Below are 18,763 nucleotides of genomic sequence, written 5' to 3' on the forward strand. Positions count from 1 at the left end.
TGTACCAGCAGAAACTTCCCTCTAAAATACTTAATTTTATTAGTGAAATGGTACCAAAGATAGCAAGTATACAAACAATCTCTTTGCTCTATGCTACTTACACATCATAAATAAGACAGCTGTTGTTGCAAGACACAATCCTTCACAGTCTTCCTGTAAGCATACAGATTTGTCATTCTTTTATCAGAATAAGCTGTTTACCAGCCAACAGCATGTGGCTTAAACATCATAAAAATTACTGTCTATACTTTACATGGTAAAGCATTTTCTATAGTCTTAAATGTACACAGTGGCAAGAACATTAAATCCTATCGAAAATGAAGAGTGATTAAGCAGCTTCACAATCAAACTGGGTTTCATTACCTTAGGAATTGGGCAAATTTTTCATTCCCTGTAATATGCTTTTTTTTTTTTCCTGGAAGAATTAACTATGCAAAGGAAAAGAAAAACAAATTGAAAGCAAATAGCTAATATGCTATTTTTTTTTTCAACTGAAAGAAATAACTCTTCCCATGAGGTAAGGCAATTAAGTAATTTGATTGTATTAAGTTGTATTAAAAATAACCTACTCGATTTTAGGTATAAGTAAGTTTTTAAGGTATGACTCTTAAGAAATCTCATGTAACCGATTAAATTAGTTCAGAGAACACAAGCCATGTTTTCCCTTGACAAAAATATTTGCTTTGTCATTCTCTTCTTACATGCTTTCTCCCCAAAGAATGAAAAAAAATCTCTACCATATAACTCCTGTGTAAATTAAAACTTTTTTCCCCAAAATACTTATCCCCCCTTCTTTGCATCCAATTCCTTTTATATCATCCAACAGGTATCAGAGAAGATGATGGAGAGGTAACAATTAAGGCCATCCAAATGCAGATTAAATGTCTAAAGGGCTGTCTTTGATGCAGATGATCAGAAAATGCTTTGTATTCCGCTACTACTTTTGTACAGTGGTAGTCCCCAAATTGCATCTTTGCTTTCATCTATAAATCTCTTCTAAAAATGAAAACTAAAAGTAAAAATGGAGCTTTAGTATTTTAACAAGTGAATCAAACAACCGTTCTGACAAATCACTTGCATTCTTGTCTACAGTATGGTGGTGGCAAAATAGCAATAGAGATCATGTAAGATTTAGCTGAAAATGAGTAATAGCATGTATACATTTCTAGAAAATACCACATTTTAAGAAGGCACTAAAGCTTCTGCTTGTGCTCCCATATTTTTTTGAACAAATAAGAAAAATTTATTTTCATAATGGCATCTGTACCACTTGCAGCTGAACAGACACGCTGCAGTACGGCTCAAAACAAAGCTGTAAGTTCTGATAACATCATACAGATGTGCTCACTTCTGGAAGGACAAAAGAAAACAACAAAACAAAACAACCCCAAAATAACCCAGTAAGCTAACCTATTATCTATAATATGGCAATGTTCCTTTTAGGAACAGAAAAGTAGCATGCATTGTTGAAATACTTTAAAAGAAATATTAATTTTAGGGATATTAGTGAGAAATTATTTTAAATAATAAAACCCAAGAATCTCAAGCAGTGAGCAAATGAAAAACATACTAGTCAGTGGGTATTTAACATAAGAACCGTAAAACTGTGTTGATGTTTAAAAACCCTCTCCCTACAGTTGTCATTCACAACAAAAAAAAGTGTGTATATTTATGCACCATTTCCAAGCACATCAAACAGTACACATTGAAGTTTTTGTGGATTTTTTAACCCACAAGGTAAAACAATACAAAATTCATCAACAAGCAGTATTTTAAACAACGTTCAATGCATATCTTCAGCTTTTTTTGGGTAGTACAGGTTTATGACTTTCAGTTTCTACTTATTTGTAACAGCTTATGGCAAAACTTAACATCAATCATTTTACAAATAAGTACAGCCATCATGGAAATGCATGGATTTTCAGAGATGAATAGTTCTGATGGCATCTGCCTTTTCATGGTATAACTACTGGTCCGTGCTCTCTTGCTTTACAGCAAGAAGACAACAAAGCTATCACAAGAATTGGAAGAGCTACTAATACTATCAACACATTCAGGTTGATTGCTGTGACATTTTCTTCCTCATTCTGGGAAATAAAAAGCTTTGGATTTCCTTCCTTAGTTGAATCAGAGGTCCATTTTTTGCTTTAAACCTCTTCCATTTTAATTGAGAGATTTTCTTCATTTGGTTGACAGTTGCCATTCTGTTGTAGTTTGACTTCATCTGTCCTTTGTGTATCTCGGCTGTCTACCTCCTTGTCAGTTTCTGAATTCTGATCCTCTTTTGTGTGATCTTTGTCCTACCAAAGATAAAATTATTTTACAAAAAAATCACATTCTTAGCATTATAGGATATGACTTCCAACCAACTCTTGGTATTTTTATTGTCTCAATTTTTACATGCCTATTTTGTCTCAGCAATTTTTAGAATAGAGGTGTCAGCTCCTTTTTAAAAAAAAAGCTATCTTTTCAATTGGCTGAAGTTAGGTACTCATAACAACCCGTCATCCAAGAAATCATTGTCATAAAGTGATCTGTCTTTATCATCAATATTCAGAAAAAACAGAACAAGCAGTATCATGGAACCTATGAGAAACAGCTCCAGAAATTAAGATTTCACCATATTTTCTAAATAAAATAGGACTGAATTTTTTCTTTCGTATTTTTTGTCAGGTATCTGATGCATTTTAAGAGAGTTCTTGGGTAAGGTAATTACTTAAGCATGTGGACAGAGTCACCTAAACCAGCTGTTTTGTAACAGTTGAATAATTCTGAACACAACAAACTACTCTTTAAAGGCATGCTGCTTTTCAAATTCTAAGATTAAACAATTTGAAGATATTTCTTTTCTTAATCACATCACCTTCTATTTTGCAGGGGAAAATCCCATACCACTCTTCCCCAACTCTTCAACTTTACTCCTGCAGAGTCCAATACGCAGACCAGGACCAAAGCAACCAGGGAGAGGCTATCTTTTCAGCTTGACAGCCAAGCTGTCCCTGAACGCTGCTCCTTAGCTACACAGTCTGCTTCCTGCCTGCTCATACAGATAGGCAGCCAGCCAAGTCCTAACATATGGCACAAAACAGGAAAGACAAACCAAAACAAAGTGTTTCCGTAACCTATTCACACAAGCTCCTATAGGTCAAGTTCAAACACGGGGACTTATCCAACTGGCCCACTAACACCAACTGTAGGTCTCCAACTGGCAAAAGCTAAACCCAAATGGTAATAATTTGGTAAGGAAAACAGGAGAAAAAGAAGGGAAGAGGAAAAGAAAGAAAAAGAAGGGAGGGAATTTCAATAATGGCTCCACTAGCACCACTTCACTCTGCTTATCACTTGGTTACACAGCTTACCTTCACAGTAGTGGTGCTTTTGTCAGATTTCTCCTTTCCCTCTTTTTCTTTACTACCTTTTTTCTTGGAGGTGGAGCGTTCTCTTTCTCTTCTTTCATTATTTGTATCTCTTTCTCTTTTTTTGTCTTTCTTGTTTCTGTTTAAGAAAATTTTTACTCAAATCAGAATTTGATCCAACGGCAACAACCTTCAAACCATTTAACTGCAAACTACACTCTGACCTGTGGGTCTTCCAAAAAACCCCAAAACGTAACAAAAACCCCTTCATGAAGACAAGGGGATTTTTTGACTGAAGAGAGCTAAAGAATGCATGTGTTCAGTATGCATGGTATTTGCAAAGAGAAAACCAAATTAACTTGTATCCGATGAAGGGCTTTCATCGATTTGAAGCAAATTTCCATTGTTGACAGATTTGAAACTCTCTAGTTCAAAGCATACCAAAGCGCAAATCCATGAAGGTTTTTGTTTTGGTTTTGTTTTAAATTAAAACTAATTCATACTGACCAACTGAAATCATCTGAGATGATTAGTGCAAAGGCAGTAAAACAATGAAAATACTATAAATTCTTCCTCCTCTACTGCTCATTAACTTTTATGTTCACATCAAACCAACCTTCTCGGAGAAGGAGTTCGTGAAGACTTTCTTTTTGTTGTTTTGGATGTTTTAGGAGACTTGGAGGGACTTCTGCTCTTCCTTTTACGCCTTTCTCTACAGGACCAAGAAATTCAAGATCATTAAAGAATAAAAATAATAAACTCAGGAACCGGATAAAAACAGAAAGCTCTTAAAATGATCTGACACAACAACTAAGTAAATATCCCTGAATTTAACATAATATATCACCAACAATATATGAACTGTACAAAGCAAAAAAATATTTTTGTATGTTTCAGTTTGGTGGGAAGGGGAGGCTGGAAGTGGGAAAAAAAAGGTTGTGCCCTTTCAGATTTTAGTTTTTTGTTTATCCTCACATGCTTGTACTTATACCTTATAACAATGGAAACACACTGAATTCACTAATCCTGTGTTAAGGAACAGTTTCTTCAGTCAAGAAAAGAATCCAATTGAATGAAGAGCCACGTTAAGACAAAAGGTATAACTTGAGCAATACAAACTTCAAAACATAACATTACAACCTGAAGATCACTGTAATTTCAATTCAGCCTGACGGAAGTTTAAATCCTAAATACATGAGCTAGCAGTCCTATTGGTTTAGAAGCAAACAGTGCAAAATGAAGCTCAAGCTGTTCTCAAAATCAGAATAAGTAAGTTAATATCTATTGTTTTCCTAGCAGTCCTTGCTCAGCAAACCGAATGTTATCATTCTGTAACACTCTGAAGAGCTCGCAGTATTTTACAAAACAGCTGTTTTACATAGATATATGGAACTTGCTGAAGTTGCTATTATGGAGTCTGACCTTGAATAGAACAAAACATTAAATAACTGGTTGCAAACGTACTGAGGCACATGTTAAAATAAAGCAAAAACTGAGCCAGTAAAGCTTCATTCAACATAAATGTAGAACCTATCTCTGTCAAAGTAAGATGATTTTTTCCTATCACCTCTTCACAGAGCAGGAAAAGCAGACAGGAAGAAGCATCAAAGCAAAACAGGGAAGTTAAAAAACTAATTGAGAGGGCACTTCAAGATGTCGCACAAAAGCTACACTTATGCATACCACCTTTTGCAATTCACACCATTAGGTGTGAATATTTATATTTTCCATATTTAGAAAGGCCAAGAAATCAACAGTTATTAGATAAATTACAGCAGGATATATTAAGATATGCCTAGTATCACTATCTGGATTGATACTCTGACAATATCATCTACTGTGACCTCCTGAAGCTGCACAGGACAAAATTTCATAACTATTTTGTTCAGCAAGCTCTTAAGTTTGATTCAGTCTTTGGTAAACAAAATATAAAGTAACCTCAAAATCATGGAGAAAATAACACAATCACTGATCAGCTGTTCACTAGTTAACATGCATCTCATTTTGAACATCTTCACATTTATCATCACCTTTTTTCAAATGAGGATACTGGAAATTTATACATTATTCTGATAATGCTCCCACTTGGGCTACATTGAGTACATCCCCACTTTATTTTGCCTTCCAGCATACGTATCTGTGAGCAACCAAGTGCCTTAGTAATTGTGTTCAAACTAGAAACTGTTTATTCATGAAATCTAATTTTCAGTTTCTGCTTTTCATATTTCAAGTTGAAGAACCACAACTGTGTCTGACAGTATTTGTTCCCATCTCTATTACATTTGTTTATACAAAGATTTTTGTGCACCTGTTTTTTTAACACTCTTAAGCAATACTAATACAGCAAAACTTAAGAAAAAACAAGTCTGAATACTTTGACAGTGAACCTGTGTCTCTTAATGACACACAGAGCTAACATTCCGTATCTATCATCTCCTCTGCTAGCCTGTAGATGTCTGTTGGAAAAGGAGCCAGATCCTCCTCTTCCTCTGGTCTGTGTCTCTTCCTTCAGCTAGGAACCACAAATAGCCATCTGATTTCTAGTACTTGCATGCTGTCTGTCAGTAAAGCAAGGTCAGTTGCCACCTAGTTCTTAGAAGGTCCTTCCACCTTCACCTCTTCTCCAAAAAGACGACTATTTGTCCAATATTTTACACTTGTCAGGTAAAGGATCAGCAGTCCCAACTCAGTGCTGCACTGTAAAGCCAGGCAGCTGAAATGCCAGTTTATTGGATAATCGTCTCCAGAAAGGTTTGTAACCATTTCAACTAGGCAACGTCAATCATCAAAGTAAACAGATACCCCTAAATGCAAGCTAACTGGGACTCTGTAGCCCAACCTATTCACAATTACTTTTCAGAAAATAACAGAATTACTGCGGTTGGAAGAGCCCTCTGGAGACCACCCAGTCCAACCTCTCCCTCCCCCACCTTAAAACAGGGTCAACTACAGCAGGTTACTCAGGGCCACATCCAGACAGATTTTTAATATTGCCACAGATAGAGACTCCACAATCTCTCACAGTAACTGGTTCCAGTTTGTCCAGAAAAAACACAATTTAAACATTAGAAAAAAGCCTTTATTTCCGATATGTCAATATGTGCCTACTGCCTCTTAGCCTGTTACTGGCCCCCACTGAGAAGTCTGGCTCTGTCTTCTTCACACTCTCCCATCAGGTATTCACACGAATAAGATGCCCCCTCAGCCTTCTCTTCTCCAGGCTAAACAATCCCAGCTCCCTCAGTCTCTCCTTGTAAGACAGATGCTCTGAGCCCTTTATCAGTTTCATGGCCCTTCACTGGACTCACTCCAGTATGTCTGTGTGTCTCTTGTAATGGGGAGCCCAGAACTGGACACAGGATTCCAGATGTGGCCTCACCAGTGCTGAGGAGAGGGAAAGAATCACCTTCCTTGACCTGCTTACAACACTCTGCCTAATGCAGTTCAGCATACTGCTGGCCTTCCTGGCTGCAAGGACCCCCAGGTCCTTTTCTGTCAGCCAGCCTTCCAGCCCAGTCAGCCCCCATGCTGTACTGGTGCAATGGAGTTATTTCTGCCCGGGTGCAGGACTTGGCCTTTCTCTTTGTTCAACTCCATGAGATGCCTGTCAGCCCATTTTTCCTGTCTGTTGAGGTTTCTCTGAATGGCAGCACACCCCTCTGGTATACCAGCCTCTCCTCCCAGTTCTGTACTGTCTGCAAAGTTGCCAAGGGTGCACTCTGTCCCACTGTCTAGGCCACTGATGAAGATGTTCAACAGTACTGGCCCCAGTATTGATACTCTAAGGATAATGCTAAATCTGAAGAAAGAACTGTAAATCCATATAAAAAAGTGTATTTCTCTTATCCTCCATCTTTAAAAGAACATTGTCCATGTTTAGTAACATCTGTATAAAAAAAATTAACTTCATATCAAAGTCGGGTTTTATACTGTGAGTCCACTAGAAGAGGTGCACTAATTTTCACTAGAATTCTTTGCCCAAGTACATGGCATTTGAGCCTTCCATGGCACTTCCTTAAATAGCAAGATTCTTAAAGGGGAGCATAATTGTTGCAAACCAGAGTATGAATTTTTGGTAACACTCAGCTAACTACACTTGCTATTTGACATTAGGAACGGGGTCTTCCACCAAGTTTCTCATATAAGCTACACATTGTCAAAATCTTAAATCTTTCTTCTACACTTATCTCATTCAACACTCCCGAGGCCTACAGACAGAAAATGTTAGGTTTTCAAAGCTGGCAGAACCACCTCTACTCTATGTAGGTCTTCAACCCATGAAATAATGTTAAAAATGCATTAAAACAGGAAGCTGCATATGCTTAAAGGAGCCACAGTATTTTGCCCATAAACCTCCAAAACAACACGGTCATTTCATGTAACGCAAATAGAATGTTCAGAAACCACTGCACCCTTTTCTGCTTTGTATGACCCATTAACTCCTGAATTTTGAGGACTGTGGGAATTTTGCTTTTGTCCAGTGAAATGATTATAATACGTAGAACTTTTCCCAATTCATCCAGCATTTCACTCTCTCAAGGTAACAGGTAAAATTTGGTATCTAAAGTTGACATGTGATATTAACGAACTCCCTAACTCCTGAAGTATTCAGAAAGGCCTTTTTCCACCAAAGCTTCTGAACTTGTTAGCCGCAACGCTTTTAGAATATGCCTGTTAGTCCACTTACAGAGCTTATAATCAATCTCACAGCCTCCTTTTGCTGTACCGAATTTATCCAGACTTCCACCCAGTTTAGCCTTCCTCAGAGGCAAAAACAACAGCTACATTAACTTGAATGTTTTCCTGTTTACTATCAGCATTGTTAAGGAATGTTACTTTTTACTTGTACCTGGGCCATCTAACCAGCTAAACAAGGTATCCTTATCTTCCAACTGAGATGCATTCACCTTCCAAATGGCTAGCCAGCCCAGTGACATTCTCGCTTCGTGCTGTTCAGCCATCCAGCTCAAGAGTGGCAAGTACTATCACCCAACTGTTCGTAAGATCTACAGACCAACACTGTACAGTATGTGAGTCACCAAGGAACTACGCAACAGTGTTCATCAGGAGAAAGATGATGTGAGATGTCGCTTTATCAGAATTTTTGGATGGCTCCAACGCAGAGAAATGGCACAAGAATCATCTACTTACTGTCTTCAAGGACTATACTATATGGTTATGTGAAAGGCAAGCACCAGCAGCCCAACAAGAAACTATGTTCTATCAGGCATCATACAGCGCTCTTTGTAATAGATTTTACTTTATAGGAAAATCTACAAAACAAATAATACAAATTTAATTAGTAAGAGACATGGTGATATTGATACATAAAAACGATGACGGTGCCTCGCTGAACTGACAAGTCAAAAAAAGCATGAAAAAATTCTGAACAAACCTGCTGGAGCTACGAGATCTTCTTGAAGAGCTATAGCTTCTTGGGGGTGTTCTGGATCTCTTCTCTTTCTTCTTCTTATCATCTCTCTCTTTCTCTCTTTCTCGCTCCTTCTCCTTATCCCCATCTTTTTCCTTTTCTCTGTCTCTGTCCTTCTCTTTGTCCCCTCCTTTGTCCTTATCTCCCTCCTTGTCCTTAATCTTCTCTCTGTCCTTCTCTCCTTCTTTCTCACTATCTTCTTTTTCCTTGTTCTGGTCTACCTCTTCCCTATCTTTTTCCTTCTCCTTATCTTTCTCCTTTTCCCTGTCCTTGTCCCTGTCCCTGTCTTTGTCCTTATCCTTGTCCCTGTCCCTATCCCTGTCTTTGTCTCTGACTCTCTCTCGATCTTTGTTTCGCTCTTTATCTCTCTCCCTGTCCTTCTCTTTGTCCTTCTCCCTGTTTCTCTCTTTATCTCGCTCTCTTTCCCTGTCTTTGTCTCGGTCTCTCTCCTTCTCCTTGTCTCGGTCTCTCTCCTTCTCCTTTTCTTTGGCCTTTTCTTTTTCCTTGACCTTTTCTTTGTCTCTTTTCTTGTCCCTGTGGAAAGCCAAACACAAATCCATTAATTCATCTTTGAACTTTCCAATTAAAATTACAACTAACTCTTTAGCATTCACTAATTGCTCAAGATAAAGTATGTGTCTCTGTTGAAAAATAGTAATTATTCAATATTTTAATTTTCCACCTGCTACCGTGAGGGAAAGGTTATACAGCTAGGAAAAATTTGGAAACCAATTTGGAGAAGGGGAGGCCAAAATCAAAGCAAACTGTGATCTTCAGAGAATACATCTCTTCACCTCACAGTTATGTTATTATACAGACATACATTTTCTGTATTTCTACATGTCAGGAGTGAGACAAACTCTACAATCTGTAAATCCACTCTTTACTAAAAGTGTGTCCGCATAAAATGGACTGCAGATTAACCACCCCCACATGAATAATGACAGCTGAGTGACAGAAGTCTTTATTCTACAGCGTTCTCTCACACAGATATCCTGGAACTGCTTGGAAGTCCAACAACAATTAATACACAGAAATAAAAAAACAGGGATAAAATTTCACCAAACAAATTCCATGAAAAGGCAAATGTAAGGTCAAAACTCAATCAAGATAATTCAATAATCTGTAATGTCATTAGAAATTTGAAAATTATAAAAAAATTGTTAATACAGTAAAAACAGAAGCAAGAGAAACAGAACAATTCAGCTTCTTTGGGACAGACAGAATGATACATGTTCATAAAAAGAAGAATAGTGAGAAAAATTCCAACTGATGTTCTAGTCGTCAAGCCAAACAAAAATTGATTAGATCACAGCTTTGGCTGGAAGATTACATTTTGGTATAGGATTATTTGGAAATGTGAGACTCCATCTTTCCTTTCTAGCAGAGAGACATGACTGCTAGACCTGCCTCTAGGACATATGAAAATGAACAATTGTTCAGAGAGAGAAACTGGAGAAAGCACAAGAGGAGAAGTTGATTAGCAGGCCTTTACACGTCCAAAGAACCAGACTGACAGAAGTTGCTGTGCCTATTGGTATTGGTACCTATTCTAGGATTTTTGAACATTCTCAAAGAGACTCATTCACACATGAAAGGTCCTAAGCACAGCCCCCATCTTTCTTCAACGGAAGAAGTGTTTGGCTGTATCTTCTTCTCAACTGCTAATAAATATTAGGCTGTTGTATGCTCTGTGACCTGACAACTTTGGTTCCCATCAGGTTTTGGCAAATACTTCTTTAGAAGTCTCAGAGAAGGAATGTAAGATCATAAAGACGTAACAGCACGCAATCCCTGCAATAGCAAAGGGCCTCACAATGACCCAAGAAGTGTCTTCCAGTTAATTTATCACAGAGATTTCATTGGACTTGCGCCTTCCAGTGAGCAGATATCTCAAGAAGCTCCAGACAACAGCAACAGAGAATCAAAAGGATCCATCAATAAAGCCCAGCTAGCTACATAGCCTATTCCTGTTTTCATGGAGGTCCACAGATCTGCAGTCTCTTCCCCACAAAACTTCTTCCCTCAAAAAACAAGAGGCAACTGCACAACCTAAGTATGAAGCTCCCTTTAAATGAATCAGGGGAATTACAGAGATGAAACAGAATGAAAAGTACCAAGACTTCTATTCATGAAGCTACTTTCATAGGCACTTTTGTTTTGTGAATATTCAGTCCTTCATCCCTCAGAAAACTATGTTATTATCTTGTTGGAAGTTCACAGTTCAATAATCAGACCATCAGACTTAAAAATCAATAGACTAGGTAAAATATAGATGTATTAGATCCTGAAATGCAAATATGCCATATAAGACACATGCATGTGTGCCCACAGCAGTGTATGGCAAATATGAGACAGCCAAAGGAGAAAATAAAAGCTCATGCTTTATACGTGTTCTCAGAATGCAGGATCAAGTTCAGCCTGAATCCAACCTTCTCAACAGATATAGATCAAACAAGCATCATCCGCTTTCTTGTGAGTTGCACAGGCTACACAGAACATTCCTAATCTATTGGTTAAAGTCTGGCAATTAAAGTTACCTATTTTTGGTCAGCTTGCACATTGGTATAAATGTAGACTAGACTATCAAAGTTTAGGTACCTCAGTGTGGTGGTTTAACCCCCGTAGGCACCACATGAGCTACTATGAAGAAAATTAGCTCTATCCCAGCCAAAACCAGTACACTCAGCATTAAAATTTACTTTCTATTCTTTTGTCCCACAGACAAAGCCTAGGGACAGACTAAAGCATTTAGAGATTCTAACCTTCACCATCACCTAAAAGGTTTGTTAGATTTTTCAAAAACTCTGTACTGTGTGCTAAGAAGAACAGTATAATTTCTTAGGAACAGAACTCACCGAGAACGAGAACGACTTCTTGAATTCCGCCTTTCCCTAGATCTAGACCGTTTTTTCAGGGGACTTCTGGATCTGCGTCTGTCCTTGTGTCTTGAGAGTGATCTGTTGCCAGATCTACTTCTATATGAACAACGCCAGAAGAAAAATACTTTAATATTGAAACTTCATAAAAATTAGGTCAACCAACAAAGGAAAAAAAACATAAATCTTGCCTCACTACATAAAATTATCTAAAGAGTTACACCTCAGTAATATACTGCCTACCAACATTTTTGCAAATATTGATACTTTATGCTTCACCAGGTGCACATGCCGTCCTTTGAAACAATGCACCATTTAAGTAATACCCATGTTTCATAATAACCTCCATGAACATTCTGGAAAATATAAATTCGTATCATATCAGGATAGCTGTCCCTAGTAAATTACAGTGCACAAAATCTACTATAGGCAATATCTAGCAGCTTGTAAAAATAATTAGTTACATTTTGTTTCTTCTCCAGGCCCAGTCACTTATTGCAGTCTTGGTCACTGAAGAAAGATGGCTTTAAATGGTCTCTTTTTGCTTTGTTCTCCAGCCTTACAATTTAAATGAACTTTAAAAATCAAACCAAACAAAAAACACCACTATCTGTGGTTCAGCATTTAGTCAAGTTACCTTTTCAGTTGAAAGGATTTGTTAGCATAGATTTCAATTATAAGAATTCTCAAGGAAAGGAATGAGCATTTACTACATGATAAATAAGCAACACAAGTAATGTGCAGATACTCTGATAAAAATCCAGTTAAAAGTCTTATGATAAACATATATAGTATAGTCGCAGATTTGATGAAGAAAATAAGACTTTTAAAAATTACTGTATTCTTTTTTTCCAAAATATTCCCTATTTTTGGAAGATCATACTCCCCAGGAAAGCAAAAATAAGAAGCTGAATTTGAACATTAAGTTTCAAGAAACCACATCATTGGATACTTTGCCTGAGAGGTTAAGATACCATGAAGTTTAACTTACCAAAGACAGAAAGGCCATGTATATTACTAAGTAAATCCTGAAGAACAGGGAGGTACAAAAAATACCTGCTCTACCTGTCTTCCGCAGCTCAAGACACATAGAGTAATATACATCAAGAGGAGAGGAGAGGCAAGCATTTTCTACAGCTTTGCTCCGCTTATCAGCACAGAAGTACAAACTAACTACAGGGCAAATTAACGACAATTGAGTCGAAATAAAACCTTGAATAAATTTTGTATCATACAGATCAAAACGATTTAAGTGTTTTATAAAACAGTAAAACAGGGAAGTGGTAAGGATAGTTTATTCTTAGGGATGAAGTTGCCTCAACAGATCAGACTGGCCTTTTTTCAGCATGTTCTCAAAACTGACAGTAGCAGTGGTAAATCATTTAAAAATAAATAAATAAATAAATAAATAAATAAAACCATGTCCTGGTTTCAGCTGGGACAGAGTTAACTCTCTTCTTAGTAGCTGGTACAGTGCTGTGGTTTGGATTTAGTGTGAGAATACTGTTGATAACACACTGATGTTTTAGTTGTTGCTAAGTAGCGCTTATCCCAAGTTAAGGATTTTTCAGTTTCCCATGCTCTGCCAGCAAGCAGGTGTGCAAGAAGCTGGCAGGGAACATAGCCGGGGCAGCTGACCTGAACTAGCCAAAGGGGTATTCCATATCATGGAACGTCATGCCCAGTATATAAACAGGGGGGAGTTGGCCAGGAGGGGCGGATTACGGCTCTGGCATCGGTCAGCAGGTGGTGAGCAATTGCATTGTGCATCACTGGGTTTTTTTCCTTTTTTTTTCCCCTCTTCTTTTTTTTTGTTATATTCCTTTTCATTACTATTATTATTATATTTCATTATTATTATTGTTAGTATTATATTTTACTTTAGTTATTAAACTGTTCTTATCTCAACCCACGAGTTCTACCTTCTTTCCCGATTCTCCTCCCCATCCCACTGGGAACAGGGGCAGGGAGTGAGGGAGCAGCTGCGTGGTGCTTGGCTGCTGACTGGGGTTAAACCACAAGAAACCACCAACAGTTGTTTAAAGCAGGTTTTCCACAAGTAAAAAAATGCAAGTTTATCTTCTAAAAATCAATTTGGTTTCTGCCAATACAAAACAGTACTGAGATTACTGCAGTGTTATACAAAACAAAGACTGTTTTTCAGTTATGTCCTGAGTTAGAGAAACAGCAAAGAAGCAAGCAATAAGGAAGTGACCAAATGATTCTTCTTGCATTAAAAAGGTACCTAATATTTTGATGTCATTAGATAACGTGTACTGTGGTGTCTCGCTATTGCAAAACTGAAGCCTGCACTTGTATCATATTTGTTTGGTAGTATAATTGATGATAATTCCCTCTGGCCAGCTTTTCTGTATCTAAAAGAATTCTAGTTGCCTTGTTAAAATACGATGCATGAAAGGATGCAACAGAGCTGTTGCTGCAATACTGACAACATTCACTTTTTCAAAGTGCAAGCTATCAAATACATTCTGAATTTCTTTTTTTTTTTTTTTGATACTTAACGTAGCCAAATATGTTTAGATTGATTACGTAAATGCTTAGAAGACATTCCTGATATTGAAAGAATCTGAACCGTTTCAGGAAGTGTTTGTAAGTCTCGCATAGTAAGACTGTCTCATTCTTGGAAAAAATCTTAATGGGTATACTTTAAGGGTGATCTAGTAATCTTATTCCCTCCCATATTCCAAAGCCTGTTTCAGAACTAAACAGATTTAACAAAGCAAACAAAATCTGAATAATGAAACACTGCCCCTAAAGCCTTTTTCTTCTGCTTTTAAAAATTATAGCTTTACATTTACAGTGCAGTAAATAAAAATACTGCATTTGTTAACTCTATGTTTAGAAGTTCAGGACATCAGGAACTTTCTACTAGCAAAACCAGCCAGCCTATCTGCTCAGGGTGTTAACAGTAAACTACATGTTTGATCCACAAAATACAGGTAACTATTTCCTTTTAAAATACAGGTCACAAAATTATATTATGCTATGTGGCACAAAATGTACCATGAAACCACAGAAATGGTTACGCTACATGGCACAAAAAGTGCCTTCTAGGGTGTTTTAACTGAAAGTAATCCTGAAAACATTTAGCATTTAGAGGGAAAGAGTATCTGTTCAGAGAAAGAGTTTCTGGTTACTCTGATCTGCTCAGTGTAAGTTAGCAATCTGCTCTACAGGGATACTTGTCTTATAACTCAGTAAGAAATCTCAGTAACCACCACCACTCAGAAAAACCCAGTATGATCTCTTAGTCCAAAATAAAAACCATACCTACCTGTGTTTTGAGTGTGATCTTTTCCTTCTAGATCGGGATTTTGAGCTAGACCTGGATTCTGAACGAGAATGGGAACGAGATCGACCGCCTTTTCTTTCACTGCTCTTTCCAGACTCTGAGAGGAAAAAACCACTTTGCAGTGTAAGCTCAGAACATTTAAAGATCCCAGTTAACAATCTGGCACAAGTGGAATGTACCACATATAGTGCAAGGGGCCTACTCTTTGCACATCTTCCTTCTTTGCAAATATCCTTCAGAAACATCCAAGAAAGTCATTGCATATACTCGTTGAGTGCAGCCATCCTGCAGCAGTACACATAAACCAGATAATTATAAACAGCTAGCTCTATTAGGAATGGGATTTATGTTGCTGCCACAATGCACAAGATCACAACATGTTCTCCTCTTGGTTTATTATTTAATATAATTACTTTCTTTTTTTTTTAAATAACCTGAGAAGAGTAGAGTAAATTTAGACAGCATAATTTTGAAAACAAGCATAAAATGTAAATAACAATTAGTACTTTCTATACTTTTAGATAGTTCAACCACTGTACAAATATTGAAGTTTTATTCCTCAAAAACTGTTTTGCAGGAGGAAGGGATGGAGAGAACAGGGTGAAAAGATTGATCCAAAGGCCAGGAAGTCAACAGAAACCTTAACAGTGACCTCACCAGACTTTGGTTCAGACTCTAAAAGATTGCTATTCTGCTGTTTAACATTGAGGAAATGTTACAGCTATTTTTCTTTCAACCCTAAAAAACAACAGAAAATACTCACCCCACCCACCCCCACCCCACCCCGCCCCGCAAAAAACCCGTCAAGACTCCGCACTACCTAACCTATGTAAGACAATGTCAGGGTTTGTTAGAGAGAACAATGACAAAATCTCGCTGATGGAAAGAAAAAGGGAGGATCTCAACTGCAAGTCTTAACAAGTTGAGAATTTTTTTATGCTTTGGTTTTGCCATCAGTTTAAGTCAGCATAAATCAGCACTGAAATGTCTGTCTAACCTCTCAAAACCCACCAACACCTTCCTCCTTGACCTGGCATCTCAGTGTTAACAGGGATCAGGGAACTAATCTGGATTTTAAAAAGTCCTTCACAATATGTTAAGTTTTATCCCAGATTCATTCTCTGATCCCATTTGCTATGAGGATGCACACAATCTTGAGCCAGCATGAAAAAAGAGCATAGCACAGGGACAAAATTAACCTGCTGCAGATAAGGAAAGCATAATATTACTGCTTTCAGAACCACGCTAGGTCCCTCTGATCATGAAACTATGGCATTAATGGGTGCTAGAGGAGAACAAAACAAAATATAAAGCATTTTCTTTTAAAAGCTTGTAAGTACTTTGAACTTAAAAAGCACCACCATTAAGTAATAATTTAGTATTAACTTTGTATTTTTGAAAACATTCAGTGAGCATGTATCTGAAAATAAGACATGATGAAATAAAAAGTCAGCTTCATTCCACTGCTTTGTTGTATCAACACAATTTTTTTTTTCCCCAACACATACTGTTCACCTTTGAGTACCTTTTTCCTGTGTTTGAAAATGCTCTTGAAAGCATGTGCCAAGATACACACAGAACGGGTCTATTAAGTAATGAACATAATATACCTACCTGGCTCAATAGCAGCAGATATGAAAGACTGGGCTTCCCTTACTCTCTTCATCACTTCTTCCAGTTCCTTGGCAGCAGCTTGTGGTGTCATTTCAGGAGGCTTCACTATTGCATTATTGGAGTGATTTATTCTAAATTAAGGAAAAATAAAACCTTTAAATCCCAAACACTTGAAAAGGGAAAATGAAAAACAACTAAGAAAGGAAAACACCTCAACTTCCATGTACAACTAAAAACTTCAAAGTTCAGCAAAACTACAGATTTGTCCTAACACTCATCTGTTCTAAGTATCTGAAATGTCTTTTATTGCTTTCAAATCTTACCACTTTTAAATAAATGTGGCACAATATTTCTGTGTTAAAATATTTTCTAGTAGAAGTCTAGGAATCTATTTCTCTATTTCACATCAAATTTCTGTGTTAAGGCCTACTAATTACATACACATCATACAGAAAGCTTATTTAGTGCTAAGGACTTTGCAGATTCTTTCACTATTATAGCTTCCACTACCTGAAGATTAAATACAAACATCTTTTACTCAATGCTATTCATATTCTTCTCAGAGAAAGTTATGCCCAACCTTGAAACTGGAGTTTATAAAAATGTTCCAGTTTGCTAACAATAGGTCCTTATATTGAAAAAATATTCATCACAGCAGTTTCCTGCATATCAGAGTCATAAATGTATAAGGATACAAAGAAATCTCTCATTCAATAGTCATATGGATAATTAATTTCTTACTTCAGTGGCCTGTCTCCAAACATAACTCCATTAAAGGCAAGAGCTCGAGGTACAGAATTTTGGTCTGCAAATTCCACAAAAGCAAATCGTGTTGGTTGCGTCTCATCACCTGCCATTCGCACGAATTTGACTTCTCCAACTTGCTTAAAGAATTCAAGCAGCTGATCTGCTGTTGTAGTCTAGAAAGAGTCGAAGAGCTCAGCTGAAGTAAAATACATAATGAAAACCACTTATCCAATATATCAGGTAATCTAAGAGCTACAGATTTTGGAAAGATATCTCACCATTATTACACAGGTGACATGAATTTGGTAACGTTACACTTTAAGAAAGACAAGTATTTTTTCTTCCATTAATCTAAAGAATATACTACAATTTAAAATAGTGCAACCACAAGCCCTGAAGTCCTACATCTAGGTTAAAAAAGCATTTTCACAGGATTTTGCACTTTTCAGGCAACTCATTTGAAATAACTTTATATATAAAATAAATTTGAAAAAGAATTTCCTTATACACCCGTGTACAAGCTATTGACTGTGAATTTTGATCAATTAAAAAAAAAATCCAAACAATATTACAAGACTTAGCTTTTATCTGTTTTTCTACTAGCTTCCAGCTTGTTTTATTTTATCCCGATCAACAGTACTTTTACACTCTAGTAGCTACTTTGGCAGTCAAAAAACCCCAAAATAAAATACTTATATTGCCATCAGTCAAAAGCAAATTGTTTTTCAATTAATTCAATCAATTGCTGAAACCCCAAGTTTCTGACAGACCTAACTTTCCTGTTATAGAAACGCAAGGGCATTTATGCTAATTTTGCAGCTTCCACTAGGACACATCATTCCACCTCACTGTACTTAAGCAACTGCACAGTGTTGTGGGGGACAGCTACCATGATCTCATAACTTCTGAGGCACTGCTCAGCTAACACAACCCAGCCTGACATTTGATCGACAGACACAATTATGTTTCTTGAATTCACCTACAGTGTGATTTCTCTGGTATCCTGCCAGAATGAATTCCATAGTCTAGTTTGATCTGATTGGCACAGGAGCATGCAAAATTTGAAATATCACTAGTAAACAAAAAGAATTTTTTTTTTTTTTAAATTCCTATTGTCACCAATTAATGAAAACCCTTTAACATGTAAGATTAGAATTCATGGATTACAATTCTACACCTTCCGTTACTATTTCCATTACACAAAAAAAAGCTACCTGGGAATTCAAGTTTCCAACGTAGACTGTTCTCCTGATTTCATCAATTTTGGATGGATCCACGTTCCCCATAATTGGTGGTTGTGGTATTTCTCCCAGTGCGGTAATGTTAGGGTCCAATGCTGCTGCTGGTATAGCCCCCAAAGTGCCAAGTGAAACACCAAGCTGGAAAACACAAAAAACAGAATACGCTTTGCAACCAAGCACTG

General features: G+C 37.1%; 1 protein-coding gene across 2 annotated transcripts in view; it reads right to left on the minus strand.

Annotated features, from left to right (window-relative positions):
• Positions 1-487: 487 nt before the first annotated feature.
• Positions 488-18,763, minus strand: part of SREK1 (splicing regulatory glutamic acid and lysine rich protein 1) — a 38,230-nt gene continuing 19,954 nt past the window's right edge. Inside the window, exons 4-13 of one of the 2 annotated variants that reach the window (XM_050912458.1) lie at positions 18,555-18,719; positions 17,335-17,513; positions 16,594-16,724; positions 14,962-15,076; positions 11,646-11,765; positions 9,009-9,231; positions 8,752-8,882; positions 3,973-4,068; positions 3,360-3,495; positions 488-2,300 (exon numbers count right to left, since the gene is read on the minus strand). In XM_050912458.1, the coding sequence (XP_050768415.1) occupies positions 2,148-2,300; positions 3,360-3,495; positions 3,973-4,068; positions 8,752-8,882; positions 9,009-9,231; positions 11,646-11,765; positions 14,962-15,076; positions 16,594-16,724; positions 17,335-17,513; positions 18,555-18,719 (1,449 nt within the window). In that variant the 3' untranslated portion in view covers positions 488-2,147. Of the gene's footprint in view, positions 2,301-3,359; positions 3,496-3,972; positions 4,069-8,751; positions 9,322-11,645; positions 11,766-14,961; positions 15,077-16,593; positions 16,725-17,334; positions 17,514-18,554; positions 18,720-18,763 lie in introns of both variants that reach the window. The other variant, XM_050912457.1, reaches the window with a different exon arrangement.

This window comes from Gymnogyps californianus, chromosome Z (genome assembly GCF_018139145.2).
Source record: "Gymnogyps californianus isolate 813 chromosome Z, ASM1813914v2, whole genome shotgun sequence".
NCBI classification, from domain to species: Eukaryota; Metazoa; Chordata; class Aves; order Accipitriformes; family Cathartidae; genus Gymnogyps; species Gymnogyps californianus.